The sequence below is a fragment of the Daldinia loculata genome (genome assembly GCF_022478755.1).
Source record: "Daldinia loculata strain CBS 113971 unplaced genomic scaffold F4817scaffold_1, whole genome shotgun sequence".
Lineage (NCBI taxonomy): Eukaryota > Fungi > Ascomycota > Sordariomycetes > Xylariales > Hypoxylaceae > Daldinia > Daldinia loculata.
This window is the reverse complement of record NW_026054855.1, coordinates 1,236,013-1,255,849: the sequence shown is the minus strand read 5'-3', so window position 1 is coordinate 1,255,849 and position 19,837 is coordinate 1,236,013. Positions and strand designations below refer to the sequence as shown.

The 19,837-nt window shown below is 41.5% G+C and overlaps 2 protein-coding genes across 2 annotated transcripts; both read left to right on the top strand.

Annotated features, from left to right (window-relative positions):
* Positions 1 to 11,008: 11,008 nt before the first annotated feature.
* On the top strand, positions 11,009 to 13,841 carry F4817DRAFT_11373 (DUF1212-domain-containing protein). The gene is made up of 3 exons (XM_049297512.1): positions 11,009 to 12,950; positions 13,008 to 13,543; positions 13,604 to 13,841. Exons 1-3 carry the CDS (start codon positions 11,213 to 11,215, stop codon positions 13,757 to 13,759), a joined length of 2,430 nt encoding a protein of 809 aa, XP_049164079.1. The 5' UTR covers positions 11,009 to 11,212; the 3' UTR covers positions 13,760 to 13,841.
* A 3,093-nt stretch (positions 13,842 to 16,934) lies between these two features.
* On the top strand, positions 16,935 to 19,802 carry F4817DRAFT_323009 (fungal-specific transcription factor domain-containing protein). Its single transcript, XM_049301472.1, has one exon. The coding sequence runs from the start codon at positions 17,163 to 17,165 to the stop codon at positions 19,470 to 19,472; it is 2,310 nt and encodes a 769-aa protein (XP_049164078.1). The 5' UTR covers positions 16,935 to 17,162; the 3' UTR covers positions 19,473 to 19,802.
* The last annotated feature ends 35 nt before the right edge of the window (positions 19,803 to 19,837 follow it).

Genomic DNA, 19,837 nt, shown 5'->3' with positions numbered 1-19,837 from the left:
GGCCCACCGCAATGGCTCATCCCTTCAAGCCTCAAGCCCCTCCATCTAGCGCAGACAATTTTAACATCATGATCCTTTCAAGCTTTATATCAATTCTTCACTTGTCTACTCGATTACCCACAAGACACGCTTCTCGTCGTTTTCTATGAATCAAGATAGACCCGGGGCAATGGATTCGCTCCTCTCTTCAAAACCCCCTGGCAGTCCTGGATCTTTTCGCGATTCGGAGAAGGGTGGCCCTTGAAACGTGCCGGCTATTGCATAATACTGGTTCCAATGATGTTCCAAGTGAACTCGATCGACTCGCGGGGTGGACGTCTTCCCGCATTGAGATAGCTGCAGATGCAGAGCGGGAAGCAACACTACTTCTATCCACAAGCCGAACAATCAATACGTAGAAGGATTCAGACCCATAATGAAATAGATGCTGGCATCATGTTTAACATACGTGCTTCGATCCCATCAATGGACGGCTCTAGGCGCAATGTTTCGGTTCCATCAGGCCTCGATTGGGCCAAGACACATCGTGCTGCAAAGCATTGTGATAGTTATCAAAGCTGTTCTACCAATCGGCTCAGTTGCAACTTGCAGAGGCCATTGGTTGATCCCCCTCGCTATTGGTAAGTTGGTTGACTACTGCACAGAATGCTGCCAGGGGATCAAAGGGGGTCCTTAACACGTCTATTATTACAGCGTCCTCCCCAGTTTGCAACTCTACCCTGTCTTTCCAGCGTATGATGATTTGAATCACATAATCATTATGATAAGAGTATCCTACTATTGCCCAGCTCGTGTTTTTCATTTTACATCGTCACTCCCAGAATTAATTTGAGCCTTTTAATACGCGTCCGTACATATAGGCTATATAGAACAATATTATACCAACAAACAAGGTCTAGTTCCTAGAAGTCAACTCTTCAAACGATACCTACATATCTTCAAACAGCTCTCTATCCACATAATAGTCTACAACGATCTGCACAACTTCTATGGTAGCGAAAGCTTTCGGCAGACTCCCCAGAGATGCTCGCTGCATTAAATTGAACCGTCGATCCCACGTGTTTTAATCTACAATGATATACGGCCCCCAAGCAGTCGGTACTACCTACACTAGTAAATTGAATTAGATTATCAATACTAATCGCTGGTATCGCTCTTCTCGATAGCCTTAGAATAGTCGAGACGTTGATGAGATGCTTACCAGAACTGTCAACACGCCCAGCGGTTTTTACGTACATCACTTACACTAGGTCTAGCTCAATACTTTTAGCACAATTGACAACCGCACTAGCCCGCTTCAGATCTTGGTTTACCCCTGGCTTCGGTTACACTAACGCGAGATACATACTAGACGGGATTAGTATGCGATCCGAGCTCATGGCTACCTAGGTACATACCCCAATACTACCTCGGATTCTTCCCTGTTCCACGTGATTATTCTTTAGATCAAGGCGAGCTCTCAGCTCAGGCGATCCGAACCAAACGTCTACGCTAATAGCTCTACGATATTCTTTCACTCCACATACAAGCAAACGTCCTCCCCCCGTCTCTTCATCAAGGATCTTCCTTATTCAAACCTATATATCCAGTGCTTGGTCACGACGAACCTATATAGCAGTGTTTCTATTTGATTACTTACATCTACTTACTAACATCTACATTCACAGCTAACAAGTGCTCCTCTAATTTGTATGGCTTGGCTAGGGCACTCACATTAAGGTGTCAAAATTGCCTCTTTATTAACACTCTTCCCCAGACTTTAAAACAACGAATTACGCGTCGGTATCCCCTCCGATGACTCCGCTAGCTTTCCGGCCCTCCCCGTAGGAATCTTAGTCGATCGTCCTTCGAACTATAAAATCTTACGTCGTGTATGAAATCCCTTTTCGCTGGTTATACGAACCCTCATAAGCTAGTTTAAGCATCCGCGTCCCCTCGAGGCCCGTCCCACGAGCACCACATTCAACCCAATGCGATAGTATTTCAGCTTTAGTGACAGCCTTTGCCGCCAGTCCTTTCGCTTACGTGTCTAACCCCATGACTCTTGTCCAAATAGCGACAATAACCAGCAAGCAGACACATAAAGAGCCAGGGCATCTTCGCACGACTACTGGACGTTTTCGTTCAGTCCCATCTATCACTCTTGGTTGTTCGTATTCGCTTTTCCTGTCTATCTTTAACCCCGAAAATACACCTGACCGTTACTACCTATGTGGTATAAACACGACGAGATTCGGAAGAACTCGGCCCTAGTGGAACCACGATATGCTAAATTAATTACCTAATACTAGCATGAATATTCCGTACAGGGGGTAAGGTTTCAGCACATACCCGATGCTTCCGACGTAGAGACGGGGTCTACGGCAAGAGTAGTTGGCGTACCTTGTGTGTTATAGATAGATAAATAGCCATTGCCATATGAACGTATAGCTTCGCATTTAGTCTATGTAAACATGAGATCGTCAATTCTTAAATAAACATGACTATCCAAGGTAACCTTTACACACCATAGAGAATTCGTGTCTAAGTCAATCTTCTTCCATACTTCCCTCAGTTTCCGAGGTAAGATGTATTGATAGGTATATTCAAAAATTCACGCTGATACATATCTTGCTACTCACTAACTTGGAACATAACACTCGATCTATAAAGAGACTAGTACTGGGATATAGTCGGTATTAACCCTGGAAGAGGAGGTCCGTAATAACTAACTACTTAACACAATGCCATTACACAGGTTGAAGCCTCCTACTTAACTCCCGGGTCAATTCTGTGGACAATTTTCCTTACCAGTAGAGTTTTTTAGGAAGTGATTCTTAAGCATCTAAAGGCTAGAGCTAGAAGGGGACAATTAGCATATATTAGGTACACAAGTGAGAAATACGCCTCAAGTGATCTACTGATCATATAATAAGCAAAAAATAATTGAGTGATATTCCGCAAGTCATTGACGCCGAAACTTTTGGGCTTCTCGAATGACTGAAGTATGTACCAATATGGAATTAGCAATTAGTTGGCGATGAATCCCCAGATCTCTAAGACGTTTGGGGCATGGGATACAGAGCTTAGTAGTTCATCGTCTTCCAACAGTTAAGACTAGTCACCCGTTCGTAAGACTTCCGATACGCGGATTCCATAAAGGTGTCGTACTTAAATCAAGTAACGACTAGAAGACCATTATATTTAATTCTAGCAATTACCTCTGCGTTACTAACCACAGCATGCTTGAGGAACCTAGTTATCACGGTTTCTTGATTCATAGAACCAGAGCTTCTCATCGACGGTAACAGCTCATATACGACAATTGTAAATATCCTATATATCAATGTCTAATTGAGATAGCTAAAGGGTGGGCTCTTGTGCGATATCGGTTCTTACGGTCATCGTCTAATTAGTTCCGAAGAAACCTTACTTTTATAACAATGAAGAAAGTTAAAAGGGGCCTTTAGTAGATCATCGAGTACTTTAGCTTGAAAATAAATATTTCCAAGCTTCAGAAAGGTGGTCAACCTTAGTTGATGTAAGTATCGTGACAGCTATGTAAAATAACTAAAGGTTCCTTGCCAACTCAGCCACTTGGTAACCGTTACGACTAAGGATTTATCGAGTGATTTAACTCTATTAATAATATTAACCTACAACAAAGTACCTTCGTAGATACGGGTCTACATTAAATTAAGTTGTGATATTTGCTAAGAGCCTATCTATTAACGAGAATAGTTAATAAGGATCATTCAATGCCTAAGGTTTACCTTGGGTTATTTGTAGGTTATTGTGTAGGTTATGTCAGGATTCTAGATGAGACATCTAGAACAAAGGAACTGTTCAGTACCTAATGTATAGACGAGAGATCTTCATAGGTAGTTTAGAGTTCCTTGCCGAACAACGAAGTTGTTTCCATACTGTTTCGTTCCACCTCGTGACAGGTTATTGTGTCAAATGCGAGTAAAGATTTCCTATAAAGATTTCCTATTTAAGACATATGCCTTGCTACCTTATGCTAAGTTTTCCTGCCTCACAAGAAGTGATAAGAGATAAAAGAAATAAATGATAAAAAAGGTGGAATTATGTCAGGGTATAAGTGATTTGGGGGTAGATTTAGGGGTAGTAGGAATAGGTATATAAAATACGCGCAGCGCCTTCGTAAAAGGGTAAAAGGTAAGCGTTAATAATTCAATCTATATATTTTGACATTTACCAAAGATACAACACCTGACAAATATAGTGCGGTATAAACCTTAGGCTTTTGTGTTACCCGGGGGGTGACCTCTAGTTATAGAAGTAGCAATAGCATTATGCAAATGTTGAAGCAACGCTTGGTTGTGACATGCTATCCTTTCCAATCCAGAACAGCTTCTACGTATTAGCAAGGTATCCTCGTTTGAGCATCGTTTATACAGAGTTTATTATATACTTGGCACATCATAAGATTCTAGTGTAAGACCTTATAGAGTATTCACATGTCGAAACTAATTCCTGAGGGGTAGAGTGAGGCTATTCCCCTATCCTCCAACTAACTCTCCCACCAAAACAGCTAAGTTCTAATCTAATATCATGCATGCTCTATCCTAAAGAAAAAGCACTTTATCTACTCTATAAAATTTATATATGAGACAGGGCAAGAATCACACCAACAGTTGCACGTCTCATAGGGGAGGTTTTACCATGTGACAGCAGTCTTTAACTAGATAAACCGAGAGCCCCTATACTACTGGACCAGTTCAACGATTCTGTTTAAGTGTCACTTTACCGGTGTTAGATATAGAGTAATTAATCTCGAGACTTCGCTACACTTGGTGTGGAAGTGGGCAGGCTCAACCTAGTTGGAAAGAATGAATTTCCAGTATTTTTCAATTTACAATCAATTCAAAGCAATATATCTTACTTTTCGTCTCGACTAGTACGATTAAGCCTCCTATAGCTAAACATAATTGGCTACCAAACCTCTTGGCTGCAGAGCATTATACGTCAGCTAATCTACTCTTGGAGACTATATGGCTATCAAGGGTTGAAGAACTTACGCAAATACTATGTAAGGTAGTTAGAGATTGTCATGGGCAGCCCTTGGTATGTGACCACTACGGAGTGACAGGTGACTAGCTAGTGGATAGCTCATATAACATATATATTTCAAGGTATTATTTACGCCTGCCTCTTTTTAAATCTAAGAGGGAACCAAGGTTCCCTTATATACAATATAACGAATGACTAGCTGGTAGATAGCTTCAACCTAAATCTTAGAACCCTTATCACGTCATACGCCTATCGTAATCCTTGTCATCTGACAGAGATTCCCGTACCAAGGTAACCTAAACAACATTGACTTAGAAATAACGAGGATACTATTTCGACAACCCCTGAAGCTAACAGCTTGGATCGGTATGAAGGCCGGGTGCCTTTTCAACCCGCACCTCATAATTTCCCCCTTTCAACTCTTACTCAGGTACCATTGTAGGTAATTAGACTTTAGGAATTCTAGTAGTTAACTAATTTGAAAACATATAGTGACTTGCACCATCTCAATCTCCAGTCAACCTAGCGTCATAATAGTCAATTGACGTTATTTGGAGCAACTGTCACTCGACTCTCGGTTTCGTTTGCCCTAAAAGAGGAAGCATTGAGGGCAATTGCTTATTCGCCACAATATATTAATTACTTTTTGCCATCGTTTATGGTGCAATAATGTGCAGCTTGCGGTAGGAAGTATGTATTGATCAAGCTGATAGGCAAAACTTGCGGGTTCATATATCCTAATTGGCTTGGCCGTAAGAGACATGTAAGACCTTTAGTCCCGGCATTTGAGTTTATGAGTTTAGATTGAAATTACTGAGTTCACTGCGTATACCGCAAACTGTATCCGAATTATCTTATTATCAATGTAGGATTGAGTGTTCGTGGCATCCGGTATTAGAGGAAGCATATGAAATTGCTGTCCTATGTTTTGAAGTGCATCTGTGGCCCAAATTGACGCATGGAATCTTACCATACTATATTTTGCGAGGGTTACGTTGGTATCGTGAAGACATGTTACCGTTCCATTGCCAAATTCGAAATACCGAGTACCTTACTACACGTAAAATAGTCCGATCTCTAAGATCCGTGGGTGGATATATGGGATGGTTTAACCATATTATTAGCAAGACAGGTAGACGAAACGTAAATACCAATAGAAGATCCCCACATCGGCACACAGATATATTCTATATGTCCATATTGAAGTTTAATGTTTTTTACTCTGTCTAAGACTAGAAACATGTGCTTATCTTTATTACTTGTCTACGGCTACTACCTAAAGCCCCTCACATCTCTCAACAACAAAGGGTAGCACTCAATAGTCTAGGCCCGCCTATGGTTCTTTTGAGCATTGGCTCATCTTATCTACGGCTTGTTTATTTGTGTGAAGTGGCGGTGACACAACAGATCGAATGTAGTGAGTTTGCGGTCATAATGAAGGTGTGCTATTCTATAATTATCCTCTCGTTGACTAGAGTTGGTCTTCTTATCTATAGTCTTCCTTCTATAACCCACCCAGGCCGCGGATATCCTTGGTTCTATGGCCCTATAACCCCGGTTAGTAATTATATGGTACTGGCTGTTACATAGGGTTGCTTCCCTACGACGGCTGACTACGTCCAATCAACTTGGACCGTGAAGAATTCTGAAGCGTACGTCCGGATGCATAATTAATCTTTCCTGATGCTCACTTGTGCGATTCGAGAATTATCCATATGCAGCCGTCCAACCAATTTATTCTTGACTACCTACATACGCTCAGGGGCATTGAAGAAGCAAGTAGCGACAAGCTACGATATACGTGGCAAGAATGATCTCGCATATAGATCTTCGTAGAATTACAACGGTTGACGGACACCGCGTCCAGTTTCCCATTTCGTTTGGTCGCCGAGCTCGTCATTTCGCCTCTGTAGAGTAACGTTGAGCACAGGTTTCATGTCAATTCTAGTGGTATGCTGGCAATATTCGCTTCTCGATGCGAGTCAGGTACGGCAACCGAATATTACAATTCGCAGGAAACTTCTCGCCGGGAATTGCATTTGCCATAAGAGCCAAGAATGACTTGCAGCGTGCCTAGAGTTTCTGCTGGGGAGGGGTGTCTTTTTGTGTGCCTTACTCATACACACCCTAGGTTACCACGTTGCTACGTTTCGTCACTCAACTTCATTCTTGGATTCGGCGCCACATCTAGATAACTACCTAAGTAGGCATTGCCCAAACGCTGCGCATTGTCGATCCTCGAAGTGTTAGAATATTCTCGTCTAAAGCTACCGGAAAGTGTCGTTCCTTCAACTATTTTGGCCGTTGAGTTATCACCTGCAACTGTATGGACAGTTATTGTGATAGCTGGTTATGGACACTCAGCACTCGCGAAGGCCGCACCAATGTCAAAACGCGCCCCTGTTAAATTCTTTTCGGTCTCGTCGGGTGGAGTCCTACAACTTGGGGGCCAGTAGTATGCTGTGCCATGGAAAGTGGCTTTTATAGGTATTGACACTCATCCCACGTGTTTGACTTCGCGGATTGCCAACTTGGACTTAACTAGATAGCCGCATGATAGTGCCAGGATCACGGCCAACCAAGGTTGTTGAGGGCTCTCAGCGCCCTTTGGACGAAGCGCACAAGGAGACATTCTTCTTCACGGAAAGGTTCATCCAATGGGGATGTGTCAATGTGGAAAGAAGAAATATTGGTGTGTCCGCTTGGGCACCTTACCCGTTATTGGGACAGTATGCGAGGCGGAGACGAAGCTCTCCGGCAAGCGTACTCCCGTATATTATGCCAATTTCGTCAAATTAAAGGCACAGACAGGGGCGGGAGAGGTGACGAACTCAGCAATAACGGAGTGATGGTGATGTGGCAATGCAATAGGTCCCGGACGATGAGATTTGATGAGATACGGTCAATCGGGCTTGCTTTTTCTCGTCGGCTTCGCAAGACATGAGGTTGTTTCGGCCCAAGATGGTTGAGGATACCCTGGCGTCATTGGGCAAGATCCCAGCAATCTAGCGCTTAGGTTGCGAGCTGATCCGGTTACGGGTCTAAAAACAGCAACGCGAGACACTGACAAACCAACAAGTCTGACTCGGAAGCAGGGTCCACGAGGTCTAGACGGTGGAGTTTGCCCAGTCCGCACAGACGCCGCAAGATGCTAGAGTTTAAGGTGGCTGAACTGAGGAGATAAGATAATACTAAGAATCTAAGGTCTATGTGTAGCAGACCAAAGACCTTCTACTCCAGTCTCCAGAAAACGATCGTATAAAGACTACACTACATATGTAGCGCCGATTGAGCAATGTTGTGAAGCTCCGGGTCTAGCTGTTGCGCTACATCCACCAGTAGTAATCGGCCGCGGTGTAGCGTGACTTAATTGGCGTCGACCGACTGGGCGGCGCAAGCCGATTATGCACATGGCAAGGATCAGTTAATCATCTCTATAGCACACAATGTTATGCAGGCCGCGATGCACTTGGCGGCTGATTGACATCGCAGGTTCCCGGAACACAGGGGTGGTCGCGGAACCCGGGTGTTGTTGTATTATAGACATGTATGTAGACAAGGTAGGGTGATCTATCTGTCTATCTAAGCGTCGTGTCTAATATATCGCTCCACGACTAAGACGTCTGAGGAAATGATCAGACCTTAGTATCACCACGATGGGCTGCTACGGTTGAACAAGCCGAATAAATGTTTGTCATGTCCGTAGGATCGAGGAAGCTGTATACAACCACACGGAGGGGAGATCAATTTCTTGCGTGTGCTTAACCGGCTATGTAAAGTATGTTGTATATATGTAGGTACGTAAAGTATGATGTATGAGTTACGATCACGGAATACGAATAGGGAGGGGGCGGTGCAGTAGATGGTAGGTTGAGGTAGTTGAGGGGGTTGAGGGAGGGAATTGGTTGGAATGAATTCTCGATGTGATATCATCGAGCGCCGATTGACGCTATATAAGCAAACGATGTATCCTTATCAGCGATCAGCTGGAGATACAGATACTAAAATGCTACATTATAATGTATATATATATGGATATATGTAGTCAAGAGCGGGTTTACAAAAGAAATGGATCCCATATGTACGCTCTTTGAGAGTGATCAGCACTAATATAACACTAATCCTGATGTAGTATTCCGGCCCTTTTAGTCCTGGTAGCTATGGCAGCTATGGCAGCTATGGCAGCTACGGCTAGCTAGCGTGGAAAATTAAAGAAAAGAGAAGGAAGGAAGAAGAAGGAGAAGAAGAAAAAAAAAACCCCCAAAACTTCGTTAAGCGCAACCATCAATTCATAGAGCGGATAGAAGGTACCTACCTGTAGAAAGGAAGGCACGAAATCGGACTTGGCAGGCGGGTTAAGGTAGCAATGTAAAAACCTCGTCCCGCTGGAGCCGTTGACAGCCGCAGGCGTCATAAACTTTTTTTTTCTCCTTGACATTTCCCATTATGGCTTTTGTGGTGGTTCCCACGAATCACGAACCGCTCCAATCATCTAAAACGGCATTTGAAGCACCATCCTGCGCATGTTGAAATTTACAACAAATATCCAAATTCCCCCTCCCCTCCGCACCTCTGCACCTCTGCACCTCTGCACCTCTGCACCTCTGCACCTTCTCTGCAGCGCTTCTGCAGAATACTGCCCCTGCGGCTCTGCCGTGCCCTGTTTCACTACCGGGAGGTTGTCTATTCTTAATATATACGTACAGGAGCCAAGGAATGGATCGGCCAATCCGTCTGTAGAATTATAAAGATGCTGGACAGAGCTCATCCTTGGCCACTCTAAAAGGGAAGCAGACATGATCCACTGATCCACATCGCAGCTAAGATGTCCAAGATGACAAGATGATTGATAAATGGAAATGGTAAATGGTAAATGCATGGAAGCTGGGAAACACAACAATCCGTGCATTTCAGTTCTTACAGCATCATCTGTCCCACTTTATACCGTACTTTTTTTTACCTGCTTCGTTCTACATACGGTACCAACGTCAACGTCAGGACACAACATTACGAGCCATTAGTATTCCTTGCCGCTCCACCCAACCAGACATTGGGTCCCTCTCGAGTCTCGATTGAGGTCTGGATCGCCCATAATCGCCAGGTCCTTCTTTTTTTCTAAATTTTCCTCTTCCCCCTTCTAACCCGCTTCGAACGGTGGACAGAAGGACGGTGGAGTCCCGCTCCCCCCAACGAGATAAGGAAAATGGAAGGGGGGGTGTCGCCCTTCAGACTCCTTGGCTGGCCTGGCTGTTCTAGCTGGCCACCGAAGGGTCGCACTTCATGAGAACCTTGTTCTGCTCGTTGTTCATTGAACGTTATCCATATGAACCTCGCCTGCCGGTAGTTCTGTCAACGTCCAATCCCAAGCGGCATGATAATCCAACTCTGCTAAATAGCGAGCATTTTTATATCGGCCCGTTATCATCCTTCACCCTTCATCCCTCCTTGTCTGGTTTGATGTTGGGTGTGTATCTATGTTAGGTGTGGCCCACCCGGTTGTCGCCATTTGCACCATTTACGATTTGTGAATTTTGCACTGATGTGGACATATCCGCATCGGTATATACACCCGTATATATCTTGAATTGTACATTACCGCATTGTGTAATACACAATACACACTACGCATTACATTCATGTTGCGCGTCACGACACTAGTTTGAGCAACGAGCCACCCCCGAGCTTGAAGATCTGTATCGAGTCTGGAGCTTGTCCCCAGTTTATTAAATTCTGGACCACCCTTCTCGTTCGTGCCTTCGCTTTGTTCAGCGTAGAGAGACGTCTTGGACATTGCGAACCCTTTTGTCGTAACCTAACCTCCTAATAATGGTTCGACTTGTCCTTTGATCATACTTCATCGTTCGCTTCTCTTCAACCCATTGTGTATAGGACTTTTCCGATTGTACCGATTGTACAGCCAGGGCATTGCATCGGATAACTCGAATTTACCAACCCTATTCTAACTTTACTAAACATAAACCAACCAACCTTAGCTCAATCCCGTACTCGTCTCCTTCGCTTCGCCATACCTTCGCCCTAAATAAAACGTAGAGTTTCGCTAGGACCCATCCACCGTGTTCCTTCGCAACACTCACCGAATAACGTTTTGCATTGTCTGATTAAATTTTGTTTACTTTCGTTCTACGCCTGGTCCCTCGTTAGTTTTTTTTTACGTTTCAGAGCCACTAATCCTCTCGGCATGGACAAAGACCCCGGGACACCTCGCAATGATGCCAGTGCGACCTCGACTCCTCCCACCGAGGAGCCTCAGAGTCCAGCATCGCCCGACCTCACTGCCATAAATGCCATCAATGCCCTCAGCGCCGGAACGAGAAAAGAGAAAGGCCGAGTACGCTTCAATAGTGTCGCCGGAGTCGAGCCACCATCTTTCTTTGATTTATCTGGTCTCGCGGCGACACAATCACGCAATGATGTTTTATCGCTACCTCCGCGGCCTAGGCCTTCTGTCTTGCGTGGGAATTCCTATAACTCGGTGACTAGTATTCCCGAGTCTATCGATGACGATGATCCTGCTTCCGAGAAAGTGATGTCGGCCCACGCAGCACAGGAGCGTGCCCAGCAGATTGCCGCAACCCTACTAGGCTCGCGATCTGCCCCGGGGTCGACGAGAACCTCTCTGGACTCGGATGCCGAAACGGTGAATAGCGGTGGTGTTGGTGATATGCTCCCAGGATTTCCCGGTGTAGCTCTGGAGGACTATCCCATGAATGCCACAGATATCGCCGGTGGTGACGCCGCACACAAGAGTGCCTCCGAAGAGCAACGGTCCGTGAAAAAGGAAGCATATAATCTTGTCCGATCGCACACGCGAAGGCATAATAATGGAGTGTATCAGACAGCAACTACCAGTACCGCCTTGAGCTCCGGTCAAATTACGCCCATCGACGGACCGAAACATGAGCTATACGTGACGCCGCCGACCGAATACCGCTCCAGTGTCCTGTCAAATCTTTTGAAGCTGTATAAGCCTGCTGATTCCGGTCTTTCTCTTAATTATACACCTAGCCGGAAGTCCGAGCATGGTAGTGAATTTACCACGCCGGGTTCTTCTGGTGCTACAACACCTAACCGGCGGAAATGGTATGAAAAGAATCGTTCGCAAGATACTCTGGCCAACCTGGTCGAAGCATCTGCGCGTCTCGCTAGTGCTGGACCAGGGGCGAATAGCACCAACACAACAAAGCCAAAACGACCCAAACACCGGCGCAGCCCGAGCGGACGAATATTGAGTTTCGGTCGACCACGGATGGAAGACGAGATTCGTATCACGATGCACATTGCGGAGACACTAACTCGGCAAAAGTATATCATTAAGATGTGTAAAGCGCTTATGCTCTATGGAGCCCCGACTCACCGTCTCGAGGAGTATCTGCGGATGACAGCTAGGGTGCTTGAGATCGATGGCCAGTTCCTTTACCTGCCCGGCTGTATGATCATTTCCTTTGATGACCGCTCGACACATACCACCGAGGTGAAAATCGTCCGCACTAATCAGGGGATCGATCTCGGAAAACTCAGGGATGTTCATGAGATATACAAGCTGGTTCTCCACGACAAGATTGACCTCGAAGAGGCTATCGAATCCCTAACGACGGTTATGGAGACCAAGGATAAGTTTCATCCGTGGCTAAGAGTCCTAGTATTCGGGCTAGCAAGTGCGTCAGTTGCGCCGTTTGCCTTTGAAGGGCAGTTGATCGACCTCCCGATCTGCTTCTTCCTGGGATGTCTTGTTGGTACTCTACAGATTATCGTCGCGCCTCGGTCCGATCTTTACAATAATGTCTTCGAGATCACTGCCGCTGTATTAACCAGTTTCCTGAGTAGAGCATTTGGCAGTATCGCGGGCGGGACGCTATTTTGTTTCTCATCCTTGGCCCAGAGTTCTATCGCATTAATTCTCCCTGGATGGTTTGTCTGTAAGTACATAACTTCGGTATCGTTCTGGGCTTATAATCACTAACAGACTTTTATAGTGTGCTCTGCTCTTGAGCTTCAATCCCGCGCTTTGGTACCTGGATCTATCCGTATGGTCTATGCCATTATATACTCGCTGTTCCTCGGTTTTGGCATCACTGTTGGAACCGCACTTTACGGTTTGATGGATCCTAATGCCACTTCGGCAACAACCTGTCCAAACCCTATACCTACTTACTACCGGTTTTTCTTTGTACCAATCTTTACTTTGTGTCTTGCCTTCGTCAATCAGGCAAAATGGAAGCAGATGCCTGTTATGGTTGTTATTGCTTTTGCCGGATACATTGTGAACTTCTTCAGCAGCCCCAAATTTGCGGCCAGCCCACAAATAGCCAACACATTAGGGGCCTTCACTGTCGGCGTCCTTGCGAACCTATATTCAAGGCTAAGACATGGCGTGGCGGCTGCCGCTCTTTTGCCCGCTATCTTCGTACAGGTACCCAGTGGCTTGGCAGCGACGGGAAGCCTTTTGAGCGGGTTGAGCACAGCAAATGAACTAAACAATGCTACGGGAGTCATTAACGGCACCAGTACTGTAAGTATTAGCGTACATCCTTAACCGCCTTTTTGAATTGTCGGCTAACACCCTAACTAGGTCACGATTCAACAAGGCCAGCCCCTTGATACGATAGTGTTCAACGTCGCCGCATCGATGATCCAAATTGCTATCGGTATTACTGTCGGCCTTTTCCTAAGCGCACTCATCGTCTACCCGCTAGGGAAACGCCGGAGTGGTTTATGGACCCTCTGAAACTGTGCGACATTTGCCGTTTTGCGTTCCTAAGTTTCCAGTTTGGGCGTTCGAGCATGGGGAAAAATTGATTTAAATAAGCAAGCGAGCATTGAGTTCTAAAAAATCCATTGGCTTGTAGAGGATAGAACTAGATGGTGTTATGGACAGCATATAGATGTATATTATAGAGGTAATGCGGAGGATCCAGCCTCGCGGCCGGGGTTGGTAGGTAGGTGGCACTTCGGAGGAGTTTCTTTATGATATGTGATATGAGGTATCGGCATATGCGACGGCTTCATGGCTCTTTTGTTGTAATATCGAAAATGCAGAACGACTGCATCAGAAAGTTCCAAGCGCTGGACTGATGTTTGTCGCTTATATTTCAACTCAAAGCTGTACAACGTAACCATTTTTGTCATGTCCGAATTCACTCATATATTAGTTAGTTTATCTTCTTATAAATATGTACCTAAGTTTACAGGAAAAGAAAAATATATTAGCTGCATCGGCAATAGCAGAAAATCTCGTGTCTTTAACTACACAGTATAGTCAAATAAAGTCAGAACTCGCGTGCTTGTTATGATATATATGATATATATGATATATATGATATAGAGAGAGAATCAGAGCGTCGTATATTTTCGCTCGAGTAATATCGAGTCTACTGATTCAGCCTGATATTGATTGCAATCAGGGCCTAATCGACGCATGTAGGTATAGGTTAGGTACAAAGGTCCGGGCCAAAAGTCTTGCACATGTTTAAACCTTTATCACAGTGTTAATCCTAACAACGTACAATATCCATTTTTTTAAAATAAAAGGTTATAAAATGAAATATTAATAATAAAATTAACTCCATATAAATTACAGTAATAATAATTCTTTAATTATTAAATTAAATTATATAAAACATTTTAATTTATATTAATATTATAATTTATTTATATATTATTAATTTTATTATTATCGATTATTTTATTATTATTAAATTATACGTTTATAATCTTTTTTAATATACGTAAATTTTATTTTATAATAAATTTAAAATTATTTAATTGTTTTATTTAAATATTTTTAAATAATTTTTTTATAAATTTTTTTAGTTTTTTTTTTAACTTGTAAAAAAGTTACGTTTTTTTAAAATAATTATTATTATTATTTAAATAAATTATTTAAATAACATTTTTATAAATTTTATTAACGTAATGTTAAAGATTTTTTAATGAATAAAATTATTACGATTTTTTTTAAATTATTTTAATTTATTTATAAAAAGTTAACGTTTTATTTTTTTAAATTATTAATTTTAATTTTTGTAAGTAAAACAAGGTATCCGTACGGATTAGGTAATAGAAAGGAATAACGTAACGAATAAAAAAGGAAAGGAAAAAAAACAATACGAAATGAGGTTATCACGATGACTGTTATTATATTAATTAATTGATGTTATATTTAATTACGAATTGTGTGTATGGGTGTTATTTAAAAAAAATTGCCTTTTGTGTAAGGAATAATCACGTGTTGCCACGTGACTATCTTTACGTAATGATATGCTTATAATTTTAATTATAAAAACTTAATTATTAATAAATTAAATAAATTAAACGGTTATATTAAAGTTTAAATATTTAATTTAATTTTTTTTTTTTATATTACGATAATATATATAAAAAAATATTATTTTTTTATGTTAAAATTTAAATATTAAAGTGTTTTTTTTTAAATATATTATATAAATAATATATAAAAAAGTTTAAAAACTTTTTTTTAATAATATATTTAATTTATTCCATTAGTTTTACTGTTATGTGTTTATGCGTTTTTTACGGTAATAAATTTTTAAATAAATTTATAACTTTTTTTGTTTTAATTTAAATCGATACGTTTAAAGTACTTTAAAATTATTTTAAAGTTTTAAAAAAATTAAATTTTAAATTTAACTTTATTATTATATTTTTTTATTATTTGTTTATATTGTTTTATTATAACAGTTATTTGTTTTAATTAATAATAATAAAGTTTTTTTTTAAAAATACGAAAAATAACTTTAAAATATAAACTTTATATAATTTTTTTAATAACGTTAAATAATGTAAAAATGATTTATTTTTTAAAACCGTTTTTAAATTTATTAACGGTTATAAATTTTAAATAATTTAATAAACGTTTTATTATTTTATATTATAATAAAAAAATCGTTTATATTTTAATTTTTTATAAATATATAAAAGTTATATTTAATAAGTTTTTAATTATTATTTAAATTTAATTTCGTTGTAAATTTAACGTATTAAAATTTTTTAATTTTTAAAGTTTTTAAAATTAACTTTTAAAATAAATTATCGGTATTAAAACTTTAAAATTTATTAATAAAATTAATAATTTTATATAAAAATTATTTTTTAATTATATTATTTTTAATAACGGCGTTAATAACGTTTTAAACTTTTATTTTAACTTTAAATAGTTTTTTTAATCGTTTTTTATTTTTAATATAATTTATAAATATAAAATTATTAATAACGTAATTACGTTTTTTAATTTATTAAAATAAACGTATAAAAATTAACGGTAAATAATTAATTATATTTTAAATTTTTTATTTTATAATATTTTAAACGTGTAAAATAAAAGTTTAAATATATATTTTAATGTTAATTAATTTTTTTATTATTTTAAAATAATTGTATAAAAATTAATATTTTAAATAAATTTTAATTTATATGGAAATTAATATAATAAAAAAAGTATATATTAAAAACTTTTACTTTTTATTTTAATAAAATTAAGTTATAAGTTTATTTAAATTACGTATTGTGATTTTTTGTAAAAATATGTGTAAAACTTTTAACCTAAACTTTTATAATTAACATTTTTTAAAAATGGTTTAAATTTAAAACGTCACGTAAAAATCCCGTAATATTTTTTTATACATAAAGTATTTAAAATTTAAAACTTGTTTTAATTATACTTTAAATATTTAATGTATTTAAATATAAATAATATTTATAAAATATACATTTTAATATAATTTTACTTGTTAATTAATAATTAATAATTAACGTAAAGTTAATAAAATAAAACATTTAAAACATTTTTAAAATTAACAAACATTGTGATGTGATGGCGGTTAAATATTAGCCCCTTTTATATTATATTAGGTAATCTAAGAGGTTCTAGGGTATTACGTAGCACCCGCCTTACCATTGATCTTGGCCTGCTAGGTTGCTGAGTGAGTACCTATGTAACTAACTCCCTTCTCCGTTCTCCGTTCTTTTGTCCCCGCCTGTTTAGTTCGCCTTTTCAAATTCGCCCCTAGTTCCTTGCTGCTTGCTGTTGTGCTACCTACCAGTTTCAATTCTCGCGTCTTCATCTTAAGTTTAACATACATACCTATTTTGAAAGTCAATCTGACAGGCCAATGTTCACCACATTCGTTGGAACGGCAGCGGGTGCTACCGAATCGAGCGCTCCGCTAACTCCGGAGCCGCAACCCCCCAAACCTCGACAGAAGCGGAGTCAAGTAGCTCGGGCATGTGATTGGTGCCGTGTACACCGTATTAAATGTGATAATCATCTCCCGTGCTCGAATTGCAGGAAGAGAAATGGCCAGTGCAGTCAAGGGGAGATACCTGTCCGTACTCTTCCTCATGCCTATCGGAAAATTGAGCGTCTAGAAAACCGGGTGAGAGAATTAGAGCGGGAACTTGAGAACGAGCGTAAGGCTATAAAGCCTGGCACTGGCATTAACACGCCTCAAACGCCATCGAGTCTCGCCTCGTCCGGGCCTTCTGGCTCCGAGGGTCCCGAAGCCTTCGATTCTCCGGGGGAACATGGAAATAGTCCGGAGGGGAAAAAGTCAAGGGAAGGAGTACATATTCCTACCACCCGCTCCCAGCAAGGAACGTGGTATGGTGCCTCATCGTTATTCTACTTTATTAGGCGCATGAACACCTTCTTGAATACTTCTCTTCAACAAGCCCGACCTATCGATCGCATGCTACCAGATCCAGTGAAACTATTCGATGGAACAAGCCAAACCTCTGCGAGAGACCAGAGTAGCCGGCCGACTACTACAGTGACAGGAGATCCCGCCATCGCAGGAAGTTATTTAACTCCAACACAAGAAGAGTACTTTATAAGTCTCTTCTGGCAATCTCTCCACACCTCACTACTAGTTCTAGATGAGGGTACATTTAAGGAGCATTACCAATCCTTATGGATAACATCAGGCAGAGAGCGAAAGCCGTCGGCGCTCGTCGACATAGTCATTGCCTTATGTATGCAATATAACACAGCGCTACAGCCAGGCCTCGAGGACGACATCAACGATATCATCGCTGGTAGTCGATGGTATTATCAGCGCTGCCAGAGGTTATTGACCAACGAATTAGAGAATCCTACCATATTAACACTGCAGTGCCACCTCTTGTCATCCGTATATTTGTGCTCTGCATCTTTCCCAAATATGTCAGATAGCACCTGCACGCTGGCCGTGCGGACGGCTTATATGCTTGGCCTTCATCTAGAGCCGCCAGACGATATGCCGAAGCGGGAGCAAGAAATGCGAAAGCGCTTGTTGTGGACTCTCTATGTCTTCGATAGTAAGATCAGCATGAAACTGGGGCGTCCGTTCCAACTAGATCACTCCGATACCACTTGCAGCTTACCAGGTGATGACCGGGAATGCGCAACGCTGTCGGGCTCCGTATTTGCTCCGCTCGGAGAGGACGCTACATGGCTAACTTTCAACCTCGAAAACGTTAAGCTCTTCCGGATGATCCGAATAACTTATACGGCCTTCTACAAGAAACAGCTCGGCACCACCAGTATCTTCGACGACCAAGCTTCACGGAATGATCCAAAGATCATCGAATCCCACGCGGAGTTTCTAGGTCCTTACATAGACCGAATAGAGGATTGGGTGAAAGGCGTCCCCAATGCACTTAAAACTAAACGCGGGGAAAATGGTGTTCCCTTTTCGACCGACTTCACCCCTCTCGAGATCGAACAGTTCGCATCGCTCTGGCTCCAGCGGCAACGTCTTCTATTGGAACTCATGTATCACAACCTATGCATAAACCTATTCCGTCCCTTTGTCCGTTTTGCCCCAACGGCAGGGCCTACTCCAGCCGCCGACAAAATCGCTGCAGACTGCGCCCGCCACGCCATAGCACTGACACGTATCCTGCATCAAGTACTCTCATCGACGTCTATCCTTACCGGCTGGCATGAGGCATCCCAGTGGCAGTGGAACGCTGCCATGTCGCTCATCGGCTATGTGATTGCCTATCCACAAAGTTCGACAACCCCAGAGGCAAGAAGCGCTGTTGACCTCGCCATAGGTGTCTTTGATATCTGGAAAAAGAGCATCAAAAGTGCGGCCAGTGCGGCTGCTATTACGCGCGATGTCATCGCACAGGCCGATATCCTTATCAAGCAGACACAAGAGAACCAAGATTCGCCGCAGAAGGCGGACGAGACGCCTTTAGGTTCTAGTAGTTGGGAGGCTACAAATGATGAGGCGCTCGCCGACGGTAACCCCGCCGAAGCACTAACAGCGGTTGGGGATTGGGGTTATAACGATGGGACCGGTTTACCTATGCAGGGCATGTTGGCTGGGTCTATTGACATGGCCTTCACTTTCGACAATCAGGATTTTGGGAACTTCGGAACATTGTCCTGGCCAACAATGAATGGCGACCCCGGCGCCCAATGGATATACGGGTAACAGCAAGTGTAAGTTTAATGTAATGTCTGCATAGAGGCATTCGGATTTCAAGATGCTACTCCTGTTACCGTATTTCCTTAACCCCTTTCGACTATCATATGAGATGCAAGGTGCTTCAGGCGTATGGAATGATATGGTTGTGAAAGGATGTTAGTTTAGCTCATCTATTCCTCTTTTAACACTATATATATGAGGCGTTGGTGGAATTCTCGACAAAAGCAATTATATAGCCAATTATATAGCCAATTATAAATTACATGACACTCATCTCGCGTACCTATGAATAAAGTACAGCAATGCATATGGATTAGTCAAGCAACCAAATATACGAATCCAATATAGACATGGTTAAATATGACATCAGG